This window comes from Oratosquilla oratoria, chromosome 28, assembly GCF_046742065.1.
Source record: "Oratosquilla oratoria isolate Oo_2021 chromosome 28, ASM4674206v1, whole genome shotgun sequence".
NCBI lineage: Eukaryota > Metazoa > Arthropoda > Malacostraca > Stomatopoda > Squillidae > Oratosquilla > Oratosquilla oratoria.
Window position 1 is genome coordinate 48,930,501 of NC_134804.1, and position 22,839 is coordinate 48,953,339.

Sequence of the window (22,839 nt, forward strand, 5' to 3'; positions counted from 1 at the left end):
AGAAATGTCCAGTGTCGATAGTTCAACTTTGAATGCGTTTTACTTAAAATCAGGTATTGGCGATGTCGCCCCTTTACTTCCGGATGCCTCATATAAGGTTGTAAGTAATGTATAGGGTCCTGCATCTAAAATTTTCTATTTTTATGTTCCAGCACTTGGTTCAGCAGCAAACAGATGCTGTGGGCATCATTCGGGCAGATCACCGAGGGCTGGAAAGGAGAAGTAAAACACTTCACAAAGGAGATATAGAAAAAAAATTCTGTGGCAAATTGATGCATCTAAGATGGAAAGACAAGAAGGAAATAAATTTCCTTTCTACCTACCATCAGGACAATGTGGTCATGACCAAGGAGAAGGGGAGACAGAAGCAGAAGCCCATGGTTGTTTTGGATTACTGCAAAAACATTGCCATGGCAAATGAAAAAGATAAGTTTTCGCCAAATTTCACTGAAAGGAAGAAAGACAGTAAATGGTTTGCCAGCTTCCTGCGTCAACTTCTGAATATGGTATGCCATAATGCTTATGTCATCTACACCAAGAGTAGTGGACAAAGTGTAAGTAGCTTAGATTTCAGGTGTACAATGTTAGAACAGCTTTTCGAAAAGTATTGCCCAGGATCTCGTACAGTTCATTCTATTGTTGCTGAATGTGGGAATCTGGACCCGTTAAGAGGAAGCAGTGAAGACCACTTTCCATATTACATCGGTATACGTCCTGGAACCAAACATCACATCCACAAGAACTGCTGGTATCACAATGCCATCATTAAGTCGCGAAAGGGAACAGACCTCATGTGCCGTACATGTAATGTTGCTCTCTGTGTTGACTGTTTTCCGCAGTATCATAGACGTAAAGGTCCTTGGACTTTAAAGACGGTCAAAGAAGAAAGGAGAAGATTGGATCGTGAACAACAAAAACAGCAAAATCAGCAACAGCAGAATCATCACCTTCATCAGCATCATCACCACCATCTACATCACCAAACATCACGAGAGCAACACCTGCAACATCAGATTTCATCATCCCAAGTGTCGGTTCCACTTCAATCGTTGCATGTACCAGTGAACTCCAACCTGACAGAACACTCTCAGGGGCATCCAGGGCAAAGTATAGGAGGAACCAGTCAGGAGGAGAACATTGCTATACTGCAAGGTCATACTGGCTCACAAGAACAGCAACACATAATTGTAGTACCTGACATAACTTCTGTGGCTCATAACCCTCCTCTGCAAGTGATGCAACAGGTTGCGGTTCCTCCCATACCTGCAAATCACCATCAGACTCCTCACATGTGATCTTGATATTTGTGCTTTGCGTACATTCCAGAAACGTGAATATTGTATAGGTTGTTATCAGTTGTTTTGTTTACAGTACAAATTGGTTCACCAAAATAATATTTTAACATGTAGTTGTAGAAAGTTTTGAAAAGATATTTTGGGTAAATTTGATCTTGTATGTGGAGTATGTGGAGTGGAATGGGTGGAAGGTACAAGTATGAATGGAATGGGTGGGAGTGGGTGCATGCCTCAGAAGGTGAAAGAAGCCCTTGGTATGTATGTATGTATATATGTATATATGTATGTATGTATGTATATATATATATATATATATATATATATATATATATATATATATATATATATATATATATATATATATATTTATATATATAGATGAGTAGGCAAAGCATACTGCTAATTGAGACAGAATTGCATTTCATTATGAATAATGAAAGATTTGAATGTATTATTTATATGTATAGAACTTACATACACATGTACGTACATATACCTAAAGTCCCTTTTCCCACACAATGAGGGGCTGGTTTGCCCCCCACACACACACACACACACTTCACCACATGAAAGATTTGAATGTATTATTTATATGTATAGAACTTACATACACATGTACGTACATATACCAAAAGTCCCTTTTCCCACATAAGGAGGGGCTGGTTTGCCCCCTGCCCCCACTTCACCACGTGAGGACTGTCACCCCCCCTCACACACCCAGTAAGAAATTTGCAGAGTAAACAAGAAGAAATACCTTTGGGCCACATCAAATTATCATTCATTCAAAACCACTCCATTTACATCAACCTCTTATTCTCTCTCTTCCTTCATCAACAGACATTCCCTTTGTACCCAAGCATAAAATTGAACTAATATATAAGTACTGTCAATCCTTAGCAAACATGAAAATCTTTATAGCATGACTAGGTAAAATGTACCAAATACTGTTTAACATTATATCACCACAGTTGCATAAATGGGCTGGACAGTACAGCTGCCACTACATGAGCAACTGCAGGCCAGGTACTCTAGGGTGAATAAGACCTTGCCCAGTCAAATCTTATGGAATACATGCATAAGGGAATCAGGAATGCGTCTAGAGATATAGACCATTTTTTCCTTATTAATCTGTTAATTGCCAAGCACAAAAATTGTCAGGTGTAACGTGCTTAGGAACCTGTTGCACATAGCAAGGATTGAAGGTATTATAAGTTGCTAGGAGTGTACAGCATTTTTGGTAAGACTAGGGATGAACTGCAGATTACTTGTAATGAAGAACAGAAATTGCAAGAAATAACCAGGGCAACAGATTGATTGATTGAGACCTAAAGTTAGTTTTTATAGGTCAAGTCCGACTATTTATCTAACGTAAACATGTCTTCTGTTTCGTCATTGTATTGAAGCCACTTCCCATGACTAAATGTGATTTTTCTCTGGCATTACTCACTGTATACATCTATACAGTTTAGTCTTTGAACAAGTGAAAATGTGTGTGAGTGATGGAGTGAGTTGGAGAAGAATATAGTTTATGACAGCAACCTGTTCCATGAGAGGGGTGGACTAAGGATTAACCAGCAGTAATACAGTAATAATTATTGCATCAAGTTTTTACTGACTGAAAATGTTTAACCCCACAGTAGTTAGCATTAATTCTTTGGCCTTCCACATAGACTATTCTAGGGAAAAATTTTGGACTGTTGTCTGTAGAATTAATGTGGGTATGTTGCTTTGTCACTCACTGGTAGAGAGAAGAGGAGAGGAATAGTTGCCATTGTTAGCTCTCCTTATATGAAAAAGTTGAGAAAAGATAGAGCTGAGAAAGGTAGACTTTGCAGCTATACTTCCTGAAGTGAAGGTGTTAATAGGATTTGAATGTGAGTGGTAAGATGATTATTTCCTATATCTCTTTTGCAAGACTATTGTATGCCTGTTTCCACCATTGGTCTATGAATGGGTAGAGCTACTGGAGGAGTAATATAGTGCAATCTTAAAGTGGTTACAACTGGAAGGAATAAAAGGGTTGAAAAGTGTGGGTGAAAAGGGTGAAGAGTCACCATAACTAACTACCTCTCATTGTGGGAAATAACGTAAATTGAAAAAATATATATATTAAATATGTATTGACTCAACCTAAAAAAAAAAAAAAAAAAATCTTATGATGTTCAAGTATGTTATTTCTGTAGCTGGTTTTGTTAATGAAGTGATATTTCTAAAGACTTAATGTCTCATACAGTAATATTATTAACTGTGATATTGCACACTGAAGTGCTAATTAAAGTTGTTTGTATTTGACGTATACCAATGTAAGATAATTTTATATATATATATTTTATAAGATAAAACATTGTTTTCTCTTTAATGAAATCCTGATAAAGAATTGTAATTTTTTCTCAGTAAAAGTATCTGTAACTTGTTTTCCATCAATAATTGGATAATTTCAGACTAACTGCAGATCAGAGGACACAAAATAGTTGAACAACTCCCTAATATAAGAAATAACCCCAGCAACAAGCCCCCATTAAACAGTCTCTCAAATATAATCAACAATCAACATGCTCTGACATAACAATGTACTTGCCCGTCCCACAAACACAAACAATATGGAAAACCATATAAAATCTTCCATCCGATCACTTTCCAGTAAAGATTACCATAAAACTTTAAGAGAAAATACAACCCACATGCAAGAGTATACATACATATACCAATTCCTATTTCCCCCTTACAAGGGAGGTAGCCAAAAAACAAGACATAAAATCCACTCCTACCCACTCCATCCCCACATATTCCACTCCCATTCACTCCCCTCCTTCCCTCTTATCTTGCTACCAAAGAGCAAACTGGCAAGAGTACTCAGAAGATACAAAGAGAAACCTTTGAAATAGACCTGAACCCATTTTATGCTGGCACCATAATTGGAAGTCTGCTGTTCTTGCATTCACTTGATTGTGGGTTCGAATCCTGTGCTCTCCAATTCCCAGCAGTGACTTCCTGCCCCAATAGTCCAATGGCAAATGGCAATGATTGTTTTGCCCACAACTATGCACCTCTTGGCATAGATTGGCCCATCATCTTTATCAAGTGAATGAAATAATAAGTATCATCCAGGCATGTGACATTCCAGAGGCGACAGGAGAAGTTTCAACCACAACTAACCCAGAATGAAAGGAAATGCAACCTATTAGAAGAAAAAGAACAACAATAATTCGACAAAAATCATAAACCTGATTATATATATATATATATATATATATATATATATATATATATATATATATATATATATATATATATATAATAGGTGGAAGAACTATAAAGGCAAAATGCAGATAGCCATGAAAACCATAAAAAAACTTGAAAATCAAATGTGCCCCAACCCCACCTACGAAATAGTAGTGCAACTTAGGAAAATACCATTGCCTAAACAGCAATTTGCAACGTCATCAACAAGCACGTTTCCAAAAACTTCAAGCCAATACCAGTAAATAGAAACATAGTTAAAGAAATACAGAAAAACCTGGCACTGAATTTTCTTTCTTATCCCAATATTTGATACAGCTTTCCAAATATGCGTAGATAATTAACTACGATAAATAGACAAAAGGATTGAGCTCCACTAACTATTCTAGGGTTGCTTTGATACAATCGTATAACGATTCTGCAAATAAACTTAATGCAGTTGTAGAGACATTGATACTTAATGAATGCAATGTGGTAATCACGATACCATGGCAAGCTACATCAAAATCTTCACAGAAAAAAAAAAAAAAAATCAAAACACTGAAACCGGAATCCAGACTATCGATTATGAGATGTCATATAAGCCTTCAGTGGTCTGGCCTAAAACCAAACTGCAGTTCATTAGTATTGATATTATTAGTTTCAATGTAGTCATATCTCATCTTTACTATAATTCGTTCCGTAGTTAAAAAGTTGTTGAGAGGATCATGGCGAAACTCTTTTCAAAAATAGTTGCAACAAAACATTTTTTCCAAATTAAAGTATGTGGACCAGAGGTGTAAAAAGGGCATTTTCTTTTTTTGTAAAGAGGATAGTTCATATGGGATTTACATGCTTTACAAAAAAAGGGATGGATTTCATCAGGTCCTATCGAGGATGACCCATCAAACTTCTCTATTGCGGAGCGTATACCATTAATAGAAATTTCACGTTGAGGCATACTGCCAGCAAAGATCTGGTGGGATTATGGAGAATGGAGAAGATTATGGAGTCTGTCTTTCCAACTCAAAATCAGTCACCACGGTCTTCTGTAAACGTCGTTGTTGCAAAGATAGTAGTGTCATGTCCATCTTTGATGATATAATTTCAACACATTAAAAAGTAGAATTTGTACAACGACCTCGGGGCAAAACGGCAAAAACTCCTTGGCGATGATAATCAAATATTCTCAAAAAGTTGTATTGTCACATTCTAAATTTGCATTTAGCTGAGAGCAGGGATGCTGCAGATTTATGGCTACTTCTAATACCGTCCTGTCGTGACAATGACACTTATTTTTTTTACTTAATATCACACAATGATGTTTAGATGGAGACACGAAATTGAAGGGGTTATTAAATTATCTGGCTGTTTTTCATATTCATGTTTTTTCTTCTTTGTTATTTTCTATGCAGCCATTACACTTTATCTCCTACCATATACACGTCCCTTTCATTCGTTCCTGCTGAAACCGTGCAAAGTTGTGCAACTATTCGTTTCATTAACGTCTTATCTAAAATTACATAGTCAGCCCTAAAAATATTACATATTTTCTACGATAATATGTAACGTTCGTTTTCTATGAAAAGTACTCGTTGTCATAACAACCGCATCAACTAGCTAAACATAAACAACTTCCAACTACCAAGTATGGAGTGTGGTATAGGGAATTCCATATTGCAAGTGAATAGAAGATATCAGGTAGGAAAATATAGTCAGCATTGGACACACTTATCTACAAGAACTATTCTGAGTTACGAAAACAAGTATCATACGACAATATCCCAAAGTGTTATTTATTTGTGCGTACAATTTGATCTCCCGGTAATGCAACGAGTATAAAACTACATAAATTTCACTAGAAAATAACATAACATATGTTAGTTGTCCAGTCTTTAGATAAATGCCATATCAAAGAAGAACCTTCTATATGACATTATCGAGGAACTTTGAAATTACAGGGATATAACAAAGTGTTTCTAAGTGAAACAGGGAATGGAAAATATAAAGAAAAATTATGCAAAACAGTACCAAGCTAATCGTAATAGAGTAGATCCTAGAATTGGAATGTGAAAAATCCTTTGCAAGAAAATGTATGGTTATATGACATATTTGGATTGAATTGGTCCAAACATACATAAACTGTAACTAGATTTTTTTTTCTTGCAGGATTTTTCTTCAGAATGAGGAGGCGTGATATAGAGCAACCAATGACGACATTCCTACGTCCCAGATAGAACCTGAACGACAACAATGGAATCCGTCCATCCGGAGTGTGCAAACTTCATCAAAGACTGGGGCACATTCATCAAAGTAACTAAAATGCTGATCAGGGCGTTCCGTCACATAAATCACGGCATTGTTGAAGAACAATCCCGGCGCAAGGGCTTGGCCATGCGGAAAAAACGCGTGAACCTCAACAAGCACGAAGCAGCCTTCAAAAAGGTCACTCAAGGTCTGATCGAATACTCTCTCAACCTCGAGTTTATGGAGAGCCAGTTTGCTAGTGTTATGAAACTTCGCGACCGAGGCGTCGGTGTTGGGGGCATCGGTGGCTTGTGTATCGGAGCAGGTACTGGCGTTGCCGCCGTCGGTGGCAGTGTCGGTATTGGGGTCTGCAGTGAGGTGGGGCTACAGCGTGCTGAACAACGACGACAAGAGGTCCTGACTCAACGTGACACAGTTCTTTACAGTGTCGAATGCCTCATAAAGGCCCAGCTCAAAATCATGGCGAACAATTTCCAGCAAAACTCGACGGTACTGGAAGGGGAGCCCATTTTCAAAGTCATCCATGTATATAACAAAGTTCTGGACAGGTTAAAAAGAAAACAGACCATTGACGACTTCAGTGATGCGATCGAAAGTGAAAACGCCAACAAGAACAGACATCCTTACTCGTTCGTACCGGACAGTATTACACCCCCTCTAGTCGCCCTTAAGCCCATGACTGCGTCCCGGATTCTGCAGATCATGGCTCGGGAGAGAGCACAGCATGTTAGTACCAGTATCAGCGAGACTCTCATGTCAGGTCTCCGGATTCCGGAGAAAGGAGTACCCTTACCTTGGGTACCTCTGAACTTTAACGACAACCACGTCTTCGGGCCTGGTAGCATCTTGGAAATCCACAACAGTACCAACTCGCAAGAGGAAGACGAAAACATTCTAAATCAACGAAAGCTGGAACTGGCGCTGAGGATGGAGTTCGGGGAAGACTTCCCAGGGACCGAAGTCCTGAATCTGACAGGTAATGATGTCTCGAACCCGCTGAGCACGACCCGTATTGACGCCGTTGTGAGGACCAACGCTAACCTTCTCTCGTTACTCCTACCGCACTTCACCACTACGTTCGGCGTCTTTGGTGAGTCTACAACTACTTATGTGTGAATGACCTGTTGGGTAATTGGAGGTTACAGGAGAGGCACTGACTGACACACACACACACACACACACGCACACACACACACACACACACACACACACACACACACACACACACACACACACACACACACACACACACAGGAACTATTAATATATATGGGACCTTATTCCATTGTAGGTCAAGACTTATCTGAAACCACATATGAGGCGTCCAGAAAGAGAGAGGCATCCTCGCCAGTTTTACTGCTTTCGAGTTAAGCACTGATAGTGAAAGGCGTAAGTCTGTACTATATGTACCTATGCCTAACTCGAAACCAGTTAAAGTGGTGAGGATGCCCTTCTGTTTCTGGACGCCTATAGGGTAGTGGTTCTTAACTTGGGGTACCTGTACCCACAAGGGGAACGAAACCTTGAACCCTGGAGGGGTACGAGACATGATAGCCAGTGCAATGGTACTGTATGTTTACCATGAGAAAGGAAAACAAGGCTTGTACCACTTAGTCCTATGTGTTTGCACTATATTGGATGGGGGGGGACGATTTTTTTTTTTTTTTTTTTTTTTTTTTTTTTTGAGATGTCAGGGGGTACGGGCATTGAAAAAAGTTAAGAACCACTGGTAAAGAGAACAGGATAATGGGAAAGATTATGGGAAAAGACAATTGTCTTTACCGGGTAATAGCTTTTTGCCCTAGTTTATTTTTTATTTTGGAGAAGTTTAAGAAAGGAATAGCTGTCTGGTTACGCATTCTTGTAGTATAAACTTAAAAAAATGAAACATTTGATTCGTAAGTGATGGCAAGCTTGGTAAAGGTATTAAGCACTCAGGAATAATATCATAATACATCACACATATCAGCCTGTATTTTCATGATGTCCACCAGATTGTTATTTTTCTTTTTCATCTATTCGTTTTGTTCTGAGCTACCCACCTCTCACCATAAATACAAACTTACCAAACCGGACTAAGTCACCGAGGTGAGGTTCAGAGGTATTATCGTCTCTAAAGGGAGGGAAAGGCCGGTCCTGCAATGGACCATTAAGGTTGAACTGTTCAGTTTCTTTCTCTGATGCCAGGTTATGTCTTTCAATCGTTGGCGTTTCAGTTATTACCAAGTGTAGGGGTAGAAAACCCTGTCGGTTTAGTTACTGAGCAATATGTTTGTACTCATCTTTATAATCAGTATCAAGAGGTCATTTTACTCATTTGTATACTGTCTTTAATCAATGAAAGGTGAATTGGTCTAGCATGGATGAGACAAGGCGTATCTCAAGGTCTAAACAAGAACAGATCGGTCAATTTTCCACAGGAAATTATCGAGGAGGTGCTACTAAAGTTCTCGTCGTCTCAGAACCTTGCGCGCTTGTCTGTGACGTCATATCGGTTGTTTTCTTTGCGCTGAACTGAGAAAACGCCCAAGTCTGGTTCAGTAGATCACAAAATTCCAGTCTGGCAAATAGGTCATTCGAGTTTTTATGTTTATTGGAGTTATTGTCTCTCCTTTGGAAGGGAAAGGTCGTGGGAGAAGGGTGTTCGTCATCAATGTATAAGTATTCATGGCAGATTCTCATTTTCCATGAAATGCTTTGGAGTCAACAGTGAAAAGAAAAAATAACGTAATCTGTTGCACTTAGAATATGTTTCATTATGGTTCAAGGTTTTGCTACCACCAAATATATATATATATATATATATATATATATATATATATATATATATACATATATATACATATATATATACATATATATATATATATATATATATATATATATATATATACATATATATACATATATATATACATATGTATATATACATATATATACATATATATACATATATATATATATATATATAACTTTATGTTGATCTGAAAAATGTGACATTTAAGTTTGTGCTACATCGACAAGTAGGATATCAATCAAATACAATTTATTTTTACCAAAGAATTTTACTTCCAGACATTGCTACATTTTTTGGGCTGTGCCTTTGCAACAGTGATTATCTAGCTAATGCGATCATTGAATGATAGAACACGGTTGCACGGTTCTATCGAGTATACGTGTGTCGCTTCGTTCTTCTTTTTTCTTTCTTTTTAGCGAGTGCCTTTCTTTCTCAAAAAGTTTAACCGATTTTCGCGGACTCCCGTGCATATGCGGAGATGTGTGTCCAAAGCAAACACCTATCTGTCAACTCAGAGGCGGTTAAATCTCGGTTAGATGTATCTTATCGACAATCTTTTTTTTTTTTTTTGCCAGTGTGTTTCTCAATATTTTTTCCTCACAAAGTAATTATTGCACCTGATACCTTTTGACATTATTGGCATAATAGCAAAAAAAAAAAAAAAAAAAAAAAAGTTTCAAACATAAATAGTCAATTGCGAAACATGAGCATTGACTTTCGTATTATGTCAACCGGACCCCAACTCCCTCATTCGGAGGGGCCTGAAAGGGTTATCACACTGGGCTTCCACGGGCTTCACCAGCACCGACATTCGAGAGTTCGTTTGAGTAAGAACGACTTCGGTTACAATATCTGGACTACATGGAAAATTGTCACCCCAAAACGCCCACATAAAGAATCGTGGCCTCATGAGAACCTGAAGAATTGTCACCCCAGTACGCCGAATATCAACGATGGAATAAATATTAGGTTGGGTTAGGTTGAATGAGGGTTATGATTATCGTCATCAATTTATACAATCGAAGAATCGTAAACCCAGGATGGCCTACATGAAGAGTTATTCTGTCGAAATCTGGGGTGACGATTCTTCATGTGATCCCAATATTTTATTTTTCAAACCCAAAACATAAAAATTTCCTTCCATCATATAATCGTATAGCAAAACTGAATGGTGAACTAAGATACTGTAAACTTATACGAATGTTAGACATACTGCTGAAATGTTCTTAGAGAAGTCTAGGTTTCTGTAAGCGAAGTCATATTCTAGATATTCTAATGGAGGTTTGAGGTAGAATATGGGACGAAAAATAGCTCAATATAATAACCCCGTGTAGCGTGACTGGCATCTAGTAGTTACTAGTATATAAATTTTTACATATTCTAGAAGACATCCACCCAATCCAGATTCCTCACCAGGTTTCTTCTTTTCAACGCTATTTATCTTGGTTTAATGTTATTCTCCTCTCCTAATACATTCTTAACATGAGTAGTATAGGCTGCACAGCAGTCTTAGAATTGAAATTAATAACTTGCCTATGCATTGATATATATTGTATTGCACTACATTATGTGTAACATCTTGGGTAATAGATACACAACTATAATTTGCGTAATATCATTATTCAAGCCCTTACATTAAACAAATTTCCCTAACTTTAGTCGCATGATTTTGATTATTTGTGCGAATTTCCTTCATACTAATGACTTTGATTGTTTGAATGACTAGTGATTATCTGAAGGAGAGAGAGAGAGAGAGAGAGAGAGAGAGAGAGAGAGAGAGGGTGAGGATTAGATCATCGAACATCAGGACTTGATCTTGTTCCTTTTTGTATCTGCAGTGAAAGGCATGATCAAGTTGAGCAAAGCAGGAGAGGCCCGACTGACACGCTCCGCTCGAAGTCGTGTAGAGACGTACTATGTTGAACGGGTGTGGGGTGAGGGAGCTGAGTACGTGGAGGAACTGGTGCTCTGGGCAATTCCTTCACTTCGGCCACCTCCATTCCCACCGCCTGCCATCATGCCCCCGACACAGCTCTATCAACTTCTGGATGTCTTCAGACTCTACTGCAGCAGAGGTGAGTTAACCCCTCAGGTTAGAATTTTTACTAGTTACGTGTTATTTTGTTGACAAGAAATGGGCCAGCAATGTAAAGGTAAGTTTATGAGATAATGCAGAAGCATCGTCGTTACTTTCTCTTATTTTCAAAAGTCTCCCAGGCAAACCAGTTTTCTTCTATATTGACCCACCGTCCCTGCAAGGTGGGGGTCTGAAGATGCAACGGGGCGGGGGGGGGGGGGTCAGTAATGTAAAGGTAAGTTTATGAGATAATGCAGAAGCATCGTCGTCACTAACTCTTATTTTCAAAAGTCTCCCAGGCATACCAGTTTTCCTATGTATTGACCTGCCTGCAAGGTGGGGGTCTGAAGATGCAACGGGGAGGGGGCGTTGAGGAAAAGAACAGTTCCTAGAGGGGGCGTGGTAGTAAAAAGGTTAAGAATCACTGCATTAGAATTAGTATAGAGATGAATGACCAAAATAATACATGTAGTCAGAAGTTTGCCTTACAAAGACAGGCTTAAGCACCTTAGTTTACATTCTGGAAAGACGTAGAGTGCGAGATGATCTAATAGAGGTATTCAAATAGGCCAGGGGCTTTAACAAAGGTGATACAGACAAGGTCATCATATTAAGACAACAGAGCAGGACTTGCAGTAGTGAATTTGAATGGGACAAATTTAGATTTAAGAAGGAAATAGACAAGAACTGGTTTACCAATGGAGTAATTAGCGAGTGGAATAGACTCAGTAACCATGTAGTCAGCGCTGAATCTATCAAGTGCTTTAAGAGACGGTTAGATAACTTTATGGATAGGAATGATTAGTGGTAATGAACATGGAACTGCCTAGTGTAGGCCATATGATCTCTTGTAGTCTCCTTCATTCTTATGCTTTTATATTTGGTTCGTTTTCGTCCTATTCCCTCCTCGTCCCTTCGGCCTCTTGTCCACCTCCACCAAAAACATGGGGACGAGTAGTCGCACTATGCCTTCGTGCACGCCAGTTTGCTAATCTGGCACCGAGGTATGAAGTCCAATTTTGCGCCTGCCACTAATGTCTCACGCGACTGACGTCACGTTTCCTCGGAACGACAGATTTACTGAAGACGGCGCGCGAAGAAACACGCGAGCTTAGTAGTTCGTCCAACAGATGTCGGTATAGTTCGTCTTATTAGCAATCACATTGAGAGTGATTATGAACGGAAGAATCATCTTAACGTTTTTAATCTATGTTATTCTTTCATGTTAGTGTTTTCATTTCATGAAATAGTTTATTTGTTTTATTTCTCTGAAATATAGCTCACCCAAGTTCATCTGTATACACTATTATTACCATGCATCACCACTATCACCACATTAACGTTATTTCATCCTCAGTGATTCCTCATCTATATAAACCACAATAATATAACTGTTATTAGCTATAATAGTGCCACCGTGGCAACTGTTGTCAAATTTATGTAATGCCAAAATTGTGGTATTTACTATAGATTTTATCAATGAATGAATAAGCGAGATGTTTATAACGCCTTCATAAAATCGTGTTTGATCATGAGCACCACGTATGATGATGAAGATAAGCCAAATATATCCATATAATGGTGATTTGGGAAATCCAATATTAGGTCTATTTTAGTAGTAATCGTTGCCACCACCCAAAACTCCCACAACATAAATATAACTTGACCCTGTGGTAATTCTTGAACAAACACTATTTTATTTCATTCTCCCCCTTTAAGGCCGTTTGGATGGTAAGTGTGTTTACATGCACCATGTTGGACAAATAAAGAAAATCTAATTTTTTCAATCAGTTAGTAATTAAATTGTAATAAACATATAATAACATATCTATGTAGTATATTCACAATTGCAATAGACACAGTTGAGTTAAACTATAAGAAATTAAATAAAACCCATCCTGGATAATTATCTATAACACAATGAGGTACTTGAGAGGTAGTGTGTCAGAGGGGTTATATAATTCAACGCTTAATGGCGTAGTTATGAGGCATGGGTATTACGATCTAACCCTCTGGCCACCTGTAAATGTTTACTTCACCTACTTCCTAGCCTAACCTAGTTACTAAAACGTTTACTTTATCTTTGGGAAAGAACATTCGGCCATAATCCTTTGCGTAATCTATTATATGCTTATTGCCTATTAAAAATATATTGTTTCATCGACCCAGTCCGATAGATTCATGTAATTGATTTGTTTGGTGTTTGTTTATTCTCCCTTTTCCCCCTGGTAGGGAGGAGGGTCTAGGTTAGCACTCAATTCATTCATCTTGTCCTACAGAGTATCATCTTCAATTTTTCCATTACGGCAAATTATTTTCAAGGATTTGGAAAAGAAAACATACCTGATAGGAGTAGGATTCTGGGTTAGCACTGACTATTTTTCAAACGCAATGCCCATTAATGCCACTGAGTACCTCCTTCGGGTAAAACCCCGACTAACACTTCGTTCTGTAAGTCAAGGTTCCGTTACCTCGTTTCTTAATGTAACTTTTATGTATCATAAATCCTCTAATTATTTCTCTAATGGAATCCTGAACTGGAGGTTAGGAATATTCCTCATTCTCCTAAATCTAAGGTTCCTAATCTATGCTTACATACGAATACGTTCTAATAACGTCACGGCGGAGTGGAGTGAGAGTTTACCCACAGTGCCTAGCGTGTAGATCAGTGGTTCCCAACCCCAGGATCGCGACCCAAACTAGGGTCGCGAGGGTGTTTTTGAGGGTCGCCAGAGGGTATGAAATAAAGTTTCCTTTCTTTTTTATTTGTTTTTTCATTCAAGTTTCAAATGTATTTAAATTTATTGTGCTAGTAAATATAAACTGAACTATAAAAACGAAAGTTTATAAACATTATGCAAGACGTAGAAATATAACATGAAATGGTTGAATTTATTATTACAACTAGGGTCGCGACTCCAGGCTAAGAGTGGATTTAGGGTCGCAGCCAAAAAAAAGTTGGGAAACACTGGTGTAGATCCTTCTAGAGAAATGCAAATAAACGAAAACAGTAATTCCTGGCCTTACACTATGATGAAACTGTTATTGACTGAATAAGAATTTCCATAGGCTTGGTACCCGAGGCGTGCGTGGCAAGCTGTGAATGCGTTATGGAGGAATGTCGACAAATTGCTTTGTCAACGTACATGGACTTGGGGCTCGTGCGCGGGTTCGGGCATCTGGCCCGGCCTGTACCTGGCGTCCATCCGCTACAAGACGGCAATTACTGCACGCGGGCAGGTAAGGAGTATGTCTTTATTTATGCCCCTTTCTTTACATCTTCCATGCGTAACCTAAGGGTAAAATTCCTGAACCACGCAAGCACGGAACTTAACATGAAACTTACTATATAATTAAATATATTACACTATAATTACTATATAACCTAACCTAACCTAACCTAACCTAACCTAACCTAACCTAACCTAAACTGACCTAACCTAATCTAACCTAACCTAAAGAAAGAAGTAAAAAATGTGTTTAAGTGGTACTGGAACATGACCAACAAAAGTAGGGCAAATGCTATGAAAATTACGTGGAATTTGAAGATAGCAGAGAGAACAGGTGCGTTGCTGAATATAATGTATAGTTTTCAGCGTTGAGGTTGAAATCTTTATCACCAGTGATTGCTGTCCGACCACTTCAGTTCTGTTTACACTATTGGTTTCAATTACAGTGCAAGTTAGTGAAGGCGTTTACACACAACCGCGCAGTTTTTCCTTGACTAAGCGGTACCGCCGCGGTGTCCGCGCGGTTCAAATCGCTAGTGTGAACAGGGCCTTAGTTTTTTTTTTGTCTCGAAACGGATCCACAAGCGCGAATTTCTGTGTCAAATTGAATACGACAGTTCTGTTATTTTTCTTTTTTCGTGGCTTCACAATGTTCATGGACCCTCAGCAAGGTCAGGCATCTCTCACACCACTAACAAACTCACAAACATTTTCCTATGTACGATTATCGCTCAACGATGATCGTTCATGGCTCAACGATAATCGTCAAACGATTGTCTAGAGCGCTAATTCTTTATTTTTGAATGGGGCTGTTTTACTTCGAGCTGCAAAGTACGAGGCTGATAATTTTAACCAAACCTTCCAACGCCATTGGCTGTGGTAGGCTAATAATCATAATCACACCGAGCAAAACGTATCTCAAACTGGACATTCTTTTTTCTCACATAACTTTGTATATTCGTGTGATCATAAATTCAAAAGGCATTCTTTATGTTGTTCAGAGTAGACTATGAGATGTTTAATTCTGTTGAATTTCTTTGGAGACTCGAGTGATCAAATGCTTTATTTATAGAAAAAAAAAAGAAAAAAAAAAGGGCGAGCGACATGACGTCACAAGTCCTAGATTATACTTTAATCTACTTATCAATTCATTTATTTATCTAACTATTTACATATTAATTCATTTATTTATTCATTCATTCATTTATTTACCTATTTACTTATCTATTTGTCTATTGATTTATTCATTTCCTTGTTTTTTTGTTTATTCGTGTATTTAGAAAGTGAGTTGACTTGTTCTTATTTAGACCTCTTCTTGGATGAGAGAGGATATATTTTTTTAATCAGTTTAACGCATCCGTGTGTTTATAACATAAAAGGAAGATTTAGGCCCTGTTCACATTGCCCGTTTAAACCGCGGCGGGTCAATTTCATTGTAACCCAATGGAGGCATTCACACACAATCGTGTAGTTTTTCTTTGAATATAGATTACTGCTGCTGTTTCCGCGCTGTTAAAACCGCTAGAATGAAAAGAGCCTTAACCCTTAAACGGTTACCAGGGTGGAATTCTCCCGGTGTTTTCGAGATGGTTTTGTAACTCATACACTTAGCAGCGTGGTTCTGGCTTGATACGCCCAGTACCTTCAATGTTTAGCTTGACTTGATTATGGGTGGGTGAGAGGTGAGGAGTTGTATTTTCACTGTGTATTTTCAAAATAGATGTTTTTTTTTATCCATAGGTATTTTTTTTTTAATTTGGGTGAAACTATCCCAGGTTAACCTTCCACGTTAGCAGAATAGAGGGTAACCATTCTAATCTCATGGTAAACTGTTCATGTCACCAATGATCAAACTTGCGCAAGCTCACATGTGTGATTCACCATGGTCGCATGCGTGTGTGTGTGTGTGTGTGTGTGTGTGTGTGTGTGTGTGTGTGTGTGTGTGTGTGTGTGTGTGTGTGTGTGTGTGTGTGTGTTCATAGGATCCTGTCTCTTACTCTACAAATATCATGTAGGTTTCCGGCTTAGGCTGTATAACTTAGCATGTTATTTCAAGTAATTACGTAAGTTTGTATTTCACTATGTCCTTTAGACATTTAGCCTTTTTCATTTTGATCTCGTGAAAGCTTCCTCTACTCGTTCAAGAGATCTCTTCTGTCTACGCAATCCACTCCCTTTCACGACTTAGAAACTATAATCAAGTCACCCCTTTCTCTTCGATTCTTCAACGTTGGTAGACCTAGTGCTTTGGATCTCGCCTCGTTTGGTTTATCTACCAGGCTGGGAACCAGTTAGGTTATTGCTCTTTGTATCCTCTAATTCTTGTTTATATGTTTTACTCTGTGTAGGGGCCATACCACTGATGCATATTCCAGTCTTTGGCGGATCAAGGTTTCCATGATATCTTTTATCATCTGTTCATCCATTTAGTGATAGACCACCTTAATATTCTGCAATAATCCATAAGCCTCTCCCACAATCTTACTGAAATATTTGTCATGTGACAGGTTGTCATTCATCAACACTTCCAAATCCTCCTCTTTTGCATTTGTAATGAATTCACTTCCCAAAGAATAATTCAAAGGCGATCTTTTTGAGCTATCATCCTTTTCCAATGTTTTTTTTGTGTTAAGTTCATTTTCAATTCTTGCCTCTAAATGAATATAATATCTAGATATTTTTGCAACAACTGACAGTCCTTTTCGTTTACTCTTCCCGTGATCTTTCTGCAAACATGTTAACATGTCTTGTACCTTATATCATGTTGTTGATATATATATAAGAAACATTATAAGTACTAACCCCGAACTCTGTGGGACTCTACCTGTCACTGCTCCTTATCCTGACATCCTTTGCTACTTTTCTTGCATACCTGCCTTTCAGAAAATCTATCATCCATTCAGATAGTTCACCTCTTAGTCCTCCAGTGTGTTCCAGTTTCAATACAGACGACTGTGAGGTGTTTTATGAACGGCCATCTCTAGATTGAGGTACATACAGTCCACCCAGCCTTTCCTTTGCAGCACATAAATAATTTCTAATGAGTGGGTTTGTGTGTGTGTATACAGAAACGTGTCCGTGTTTGTACATATATTCATGTGTTCTGGTTTTATTTGTGTTTGTTTTATGTATTTGTGTGGTGCATGTTCTACAACCGTAAAACTGCATCCTATTTTAGGCTGATGAATTTAAAGATGTTCTTTATCAGATAGAGACTGGGACAATGAGACTAACGCTTGCCCATTACAGGCGACGGACTGGTAGATGTGGTCCAGATGCTGGTGTGGGAGATCAACGAGATTGAGCACACCGAAGTTGAGATGGAGGGCAAGGACTGGCCTATTGGACCCGAGGTGAGGGATGGATGAAATGATTGATCGATTAGTTGATTGACTGACTGACTTCTCTAGTTGCCACTACGGCAGGTCATACAACCCCAAACGAAAGTCTGATGTAATGCAGATATAAAAATGATGGAAGGCTAGTTATTCTTACGAGGGTTTTGAGCAAATCCCATCAAGGTTAAGCGAGGAGGACGTATAATTTCATTCTTTCCATATATAGTGGCATGGGAGAACGCTCCAAGCGCCCTTTTTTATTTGATTCAATTTTTCTAACGCCTGAAATTACTCCTATCATTCGTATAAAAACTGATATATCTACGTAGAACTCCCCTTTGAGTGAGATGGGGTTAGTAAGGGGGTTTCTGTGTAAATATATGAAATATAAGGGCGACTTCTGCCATTTTTTCTTTAACCTCTTCGATACGATGACACCCTCGTAGGCGCCATGGGCCGATGCCGATGTCGGTGTTTTGTTTATATTTATTTTATAGTTGTACCTGAGTGACCTCCATATTCTCTGAACTGATTTGATCACGTTTTCTATGTTAATTATTACTCAGAGTGAAAGAGAACACGTAATACAATAATGACTTTATATTTTATAATCCAAGTAGTGTGATTGAATTATCGTACATTAGGCATCCGATGCTCCGCGTTAGAATTTGACTCGTAATGAAGAGGTTAATAACGCTTGGAGCGTTCTCCCACGGCTCTACTCGTATGCCCAATCCAGCTCATCTCTGATCCACCCTATTCCACAGCTTCCACTCCACCTCTTCCACTCCACCACTCCACCATCTCTGATCCACCCTATTCCACACCTTCCACCCCACCCACATTCACTGCCTCGCTTTCACATTTCCCACTATCAGTTCTTGTAATACTTGTCATGTGAGGAGTCCAGAAACAGAGGGGCATCCACGCCACTTTTACTGGTGTCGAGTTAAGCACGGATTTATATATACAGAGGAGGCTTATGCCTTTCACGATCCGTGCTTAACTCGGAACCAGTAAAAGTGGCTGGGATGCCCTTCTGTTTCTAAATGCCTCATATACGAAACACCTCTCAATGAACATTCAGACTTCTTCTCTTCCTCCCTTATATTCCAAGTCTCTGCTTCTTACAGGACCTTGGGTGCAGTCATTCGTTCATACAACATTTTCTTTACATTCATCTCCAGATACCTATTTCTCATAACTTTTCATTCCATCCGGACATTCACTTACTTCCTTTACTCTATAAATCACCTTCACGTACAATGCGCTTCACCAAGACATACAACCTCCAGTTTTTCACATTTAACCTGTCACCATTATCATACCTTATGCATCTCATCTGTACTTTTGACCATATTCATTCGTAGGTTTTATCTTACACTTTTCCAAACTCACTGAGCCACAAACGCAGTGTTGTCCGCAAATTACAACTGGCTCACATCCCCCCGTCCCTCCACCACCCACCAAATCTAAACTTCTACCTAACAATTACGTTAATATTTCTTGCCATCCGCCATTATACACACTGAACTATTACCTTATGGTAAGCAGTTGCACAGTCAAGGGTTCGAGTCCTAGTGGCAAAGCTTGTTAATCCATATTGAGCCATCATGGCGGCATCGCGTATTCATTCCCAACTTTCACCCAAGCCCCACTATTCATGTAAAAACTACTGATCGCCTTCAACAGACCTTCCCCCTTTTCATGCTATCAGCACATGCTCCATGAAATCTTTTCCCTACCGTACACCTCTACGTCTAAAATAAATGAATAATTGAATAAACTAATAAATAAATGAGTAAATAAATGAATAAATAGGTAAATAAAAACTTCTCATGTATTTGTTTTACCACGCACACTTGATCTACACACACTCTCTCCAAAATCCACATCGTTCTTCCTCAATCGCTCTTTCCGCTCCTCTCATACGGTTTACCAATCACACTCAACAGACTGATTCCCCCAAAGCTATTACATTCACGCTTGTCTTCTTTCCCCTTGTATAGTGGAACTATACAGGCACTCCTCCAATCCACTGGGAAATTTTTCCCTTGAAACATGTAAAATAACCGTGTTCGTCACTTCACTATATCTATTCTACCTTGTATAATTATGTGCTTCTCTCATATCTATATTCTACGAAAATTTGATGCACGTATCCTTTTCCCTTCCTAAACTCGATGCTCTTTCCCCAATTGCTCCCTCTGTTCACCTAATCCCCTCAGTTAACACCCCTTCATATACCTTACTACCTACACTTAACAGACTGATCCCTCTAAAGCTACTATATTCATATTTGTTCCCATTTCTTCTATAATGTGAAACTATACAAGCATTTTCCACTCTGGCACATATACATCCCATAAGCACACATTAGACCTCACTATTCAATCCACTATACTGTAGGTGTTCCTCCCTTCACCAGGCACTTCAGATGACATCCATCTAACTCATGAGCTTGATCAATTTTCATAACTTTCCGGTGTTTTTTGTATCTCACCTTCTCCCATAGCCTTCTCGTTTGTGTCTTTCATTATAATAACTTTCCAAGTCTTCCACTGCCACAGTCAATTCCCCCTTAATCACCTTCACCATTCAACAAATCCCTGAAATACTCTACTCATTTTCCCCTTACCGCGTTTACTTCTATTAACACCTGTCCATCTGCACCTTTTACCTTTTATTCTCCACATGAGTCACTCCCTTCACTCTCTTTACTTCCTTTCAAAACACCTTTTTATCCCTTTAATTTTTTTCTGTTGATCAGTTGCCCCACTTTACAGCTGTTCTCCTCTTTGCACTCCCTTCACTCGCTTTACTTCCTTTCAAAACACCTTTTTATCCCTTTAATTTTTTTTTCTGTTGATCACTTGCCCCACTTTACAGCTGCTCTCCGCTTTGCCCCCACCCTCTTGCGCTTTGCTCTTCTTCTCTTTTTTTTCTGTACCTCTCATATGGTTTCCTAGTTCTACGTTGCAACAAAATCCTTATAAACTCGTTTGTCCTCTTCCATCGCCGTCTTCACGTCTTTATCTCGTCATTCAATATCTCTCCATCTGTTCCTTCTTGTCTTCCTTGTCCTATATACCATATTTTCGTACTTCAAAACTTCCTCCTTGGAACATACCCATTCTTCTTTTACTCCCCTTATCCCTCACTACTTCCAACATTTCTCTTAGTTTCTCCTTGCATCTTCTCTTTATCTCTCTTAATTAATTTGTTTACCCTCAGAACTTCTTTACCTACTTCCCCTTTCCTCCTTTTTCTCCTCCTCTTCCGTTTTTCCTCCATTCTCAACTTCCTTTCTACCAAATAATGATCTGATAATCCCCTACTCTCTCCCCTGAAAACATTAACGTACAGTGCTCTTGTAGAAGGGTGCATAAGGGTAAATAAACCGCGGTGATCATTTCGATCTTACGGGTGCCTTCCGATAAGAACATACCTGCCGTCGGCGCAGAGTGTGGAAACACTCATTCCAAATGTGCCCAAGGGAACCATACCACGGCAAACTAAATGGTGTGTTCTGACTCCCCACTATGAAAAACTTCCCATACCTTGTCCCTACGACTCGTTTCAGGCTGACCGCTTCTAACTAGGACGATTGTAGTAACCACTACACTCTTTTAATCCTCACTTTGGGTTCGACTACATAGTCTGTTAATGCCCCCTCCACCACCTTTCCCCAAGTATATCTATGCTTGTCTCTCTTCTTAAACATTGTTCGCTATCAACAACTCCCTTTCTAAACACTTCTCTACTATATTGTCTCCATTATAGTTCTTATTTGATGTCCCGAAGATCCCCACTATTTAATATATCCACTCATTCCCTAGTTCCTACTTTGTTATCAACATTTCTAGCACGACTACATCTACATTTCTTTCAAAACTCTACACACTCATTCAAATACATAAAAAATCTTTCTCACTTCTTCCCTTTTCTCATTACCAGGATTGTACATAAAAAAAAAAAAAAATCTCAAATCCAAAGTTGACCTTTGCCCGCATTATCCACGAAGGCATTTCCGTCCACTCCACAACACGAATTTTCCTATCTAATCACTTGACAGCAGAGCCACTTCTTCCGTCCCTCACCCACTTATCACTCATGAATCCGTCACCACAACACTCTCATACTCAAACTCACCCCTTTGCTTATTCTTTTTCTACCCACTCCCTCGTTTGTCTTTTGTACACGAAGTGTGTGTGCATATAAGCATGCATACATACATATATATATGCATGCATGTATACATACATGCATACATACATATATGCATACATACATACATACATACATACATACATACATACATACATACATACATACATACATACATACTTATAGCTTCTGAATAAGCTATAAGCGAAACCGGTCAGGAATAAACTCGACCCTAGACCCGTGTCTTTCTCTTCCTCCTTCCTCAAAATTGTCACAATGTCTCAACATGCATACATACATACATACATACATACATACATACATACATACATACATACATACATATACACACACATACATGCATGCATACACACATACATACAAATATGCATGCATACATACATACATAACATACAGAGGCAGGTACTGAGACAGACTGGCGCAACCG

The 22,839-nt window shown here is 38.8% G+C and overlaps 1 protein-coding gene across 1 annotated transcript in view; it reads left to right on the plus strand.

Moving 5' to 3' along the window:
- The first annotated feature begins 6,697 nt into the window (after positions 1–6,697).
- Positions 6,698–22,839, plus strand: part of LOC143040184 (uncharacterized) — a 29,781-nt gene continuing 13,639 nt past the window's right edge. The window contains exons 1-5 of the mRNA XM_076210848.1: positions 6,698–7,052; positions 7,140–7,872; positions 11,418–11,654; positions 14,726–14,896; positions 18,136–18,239. Coding sequence (XP_076066963.1) covers positions 6,768–7,052; positions 7,140–7,872; positions 11,418–11,654; positions 14,726–14,896; positions 18,136–18,239 — 1,530 coding nt within the window. The 5' untranslated portion in view covers positions 6,698–6,767. The remainder of the gene's footprint in view (positions 7,053–7,139; positions 7,873–11,417; positions 11,655–14,725; positions 14,897–18,135; positions 18,240–22,839) is intronic.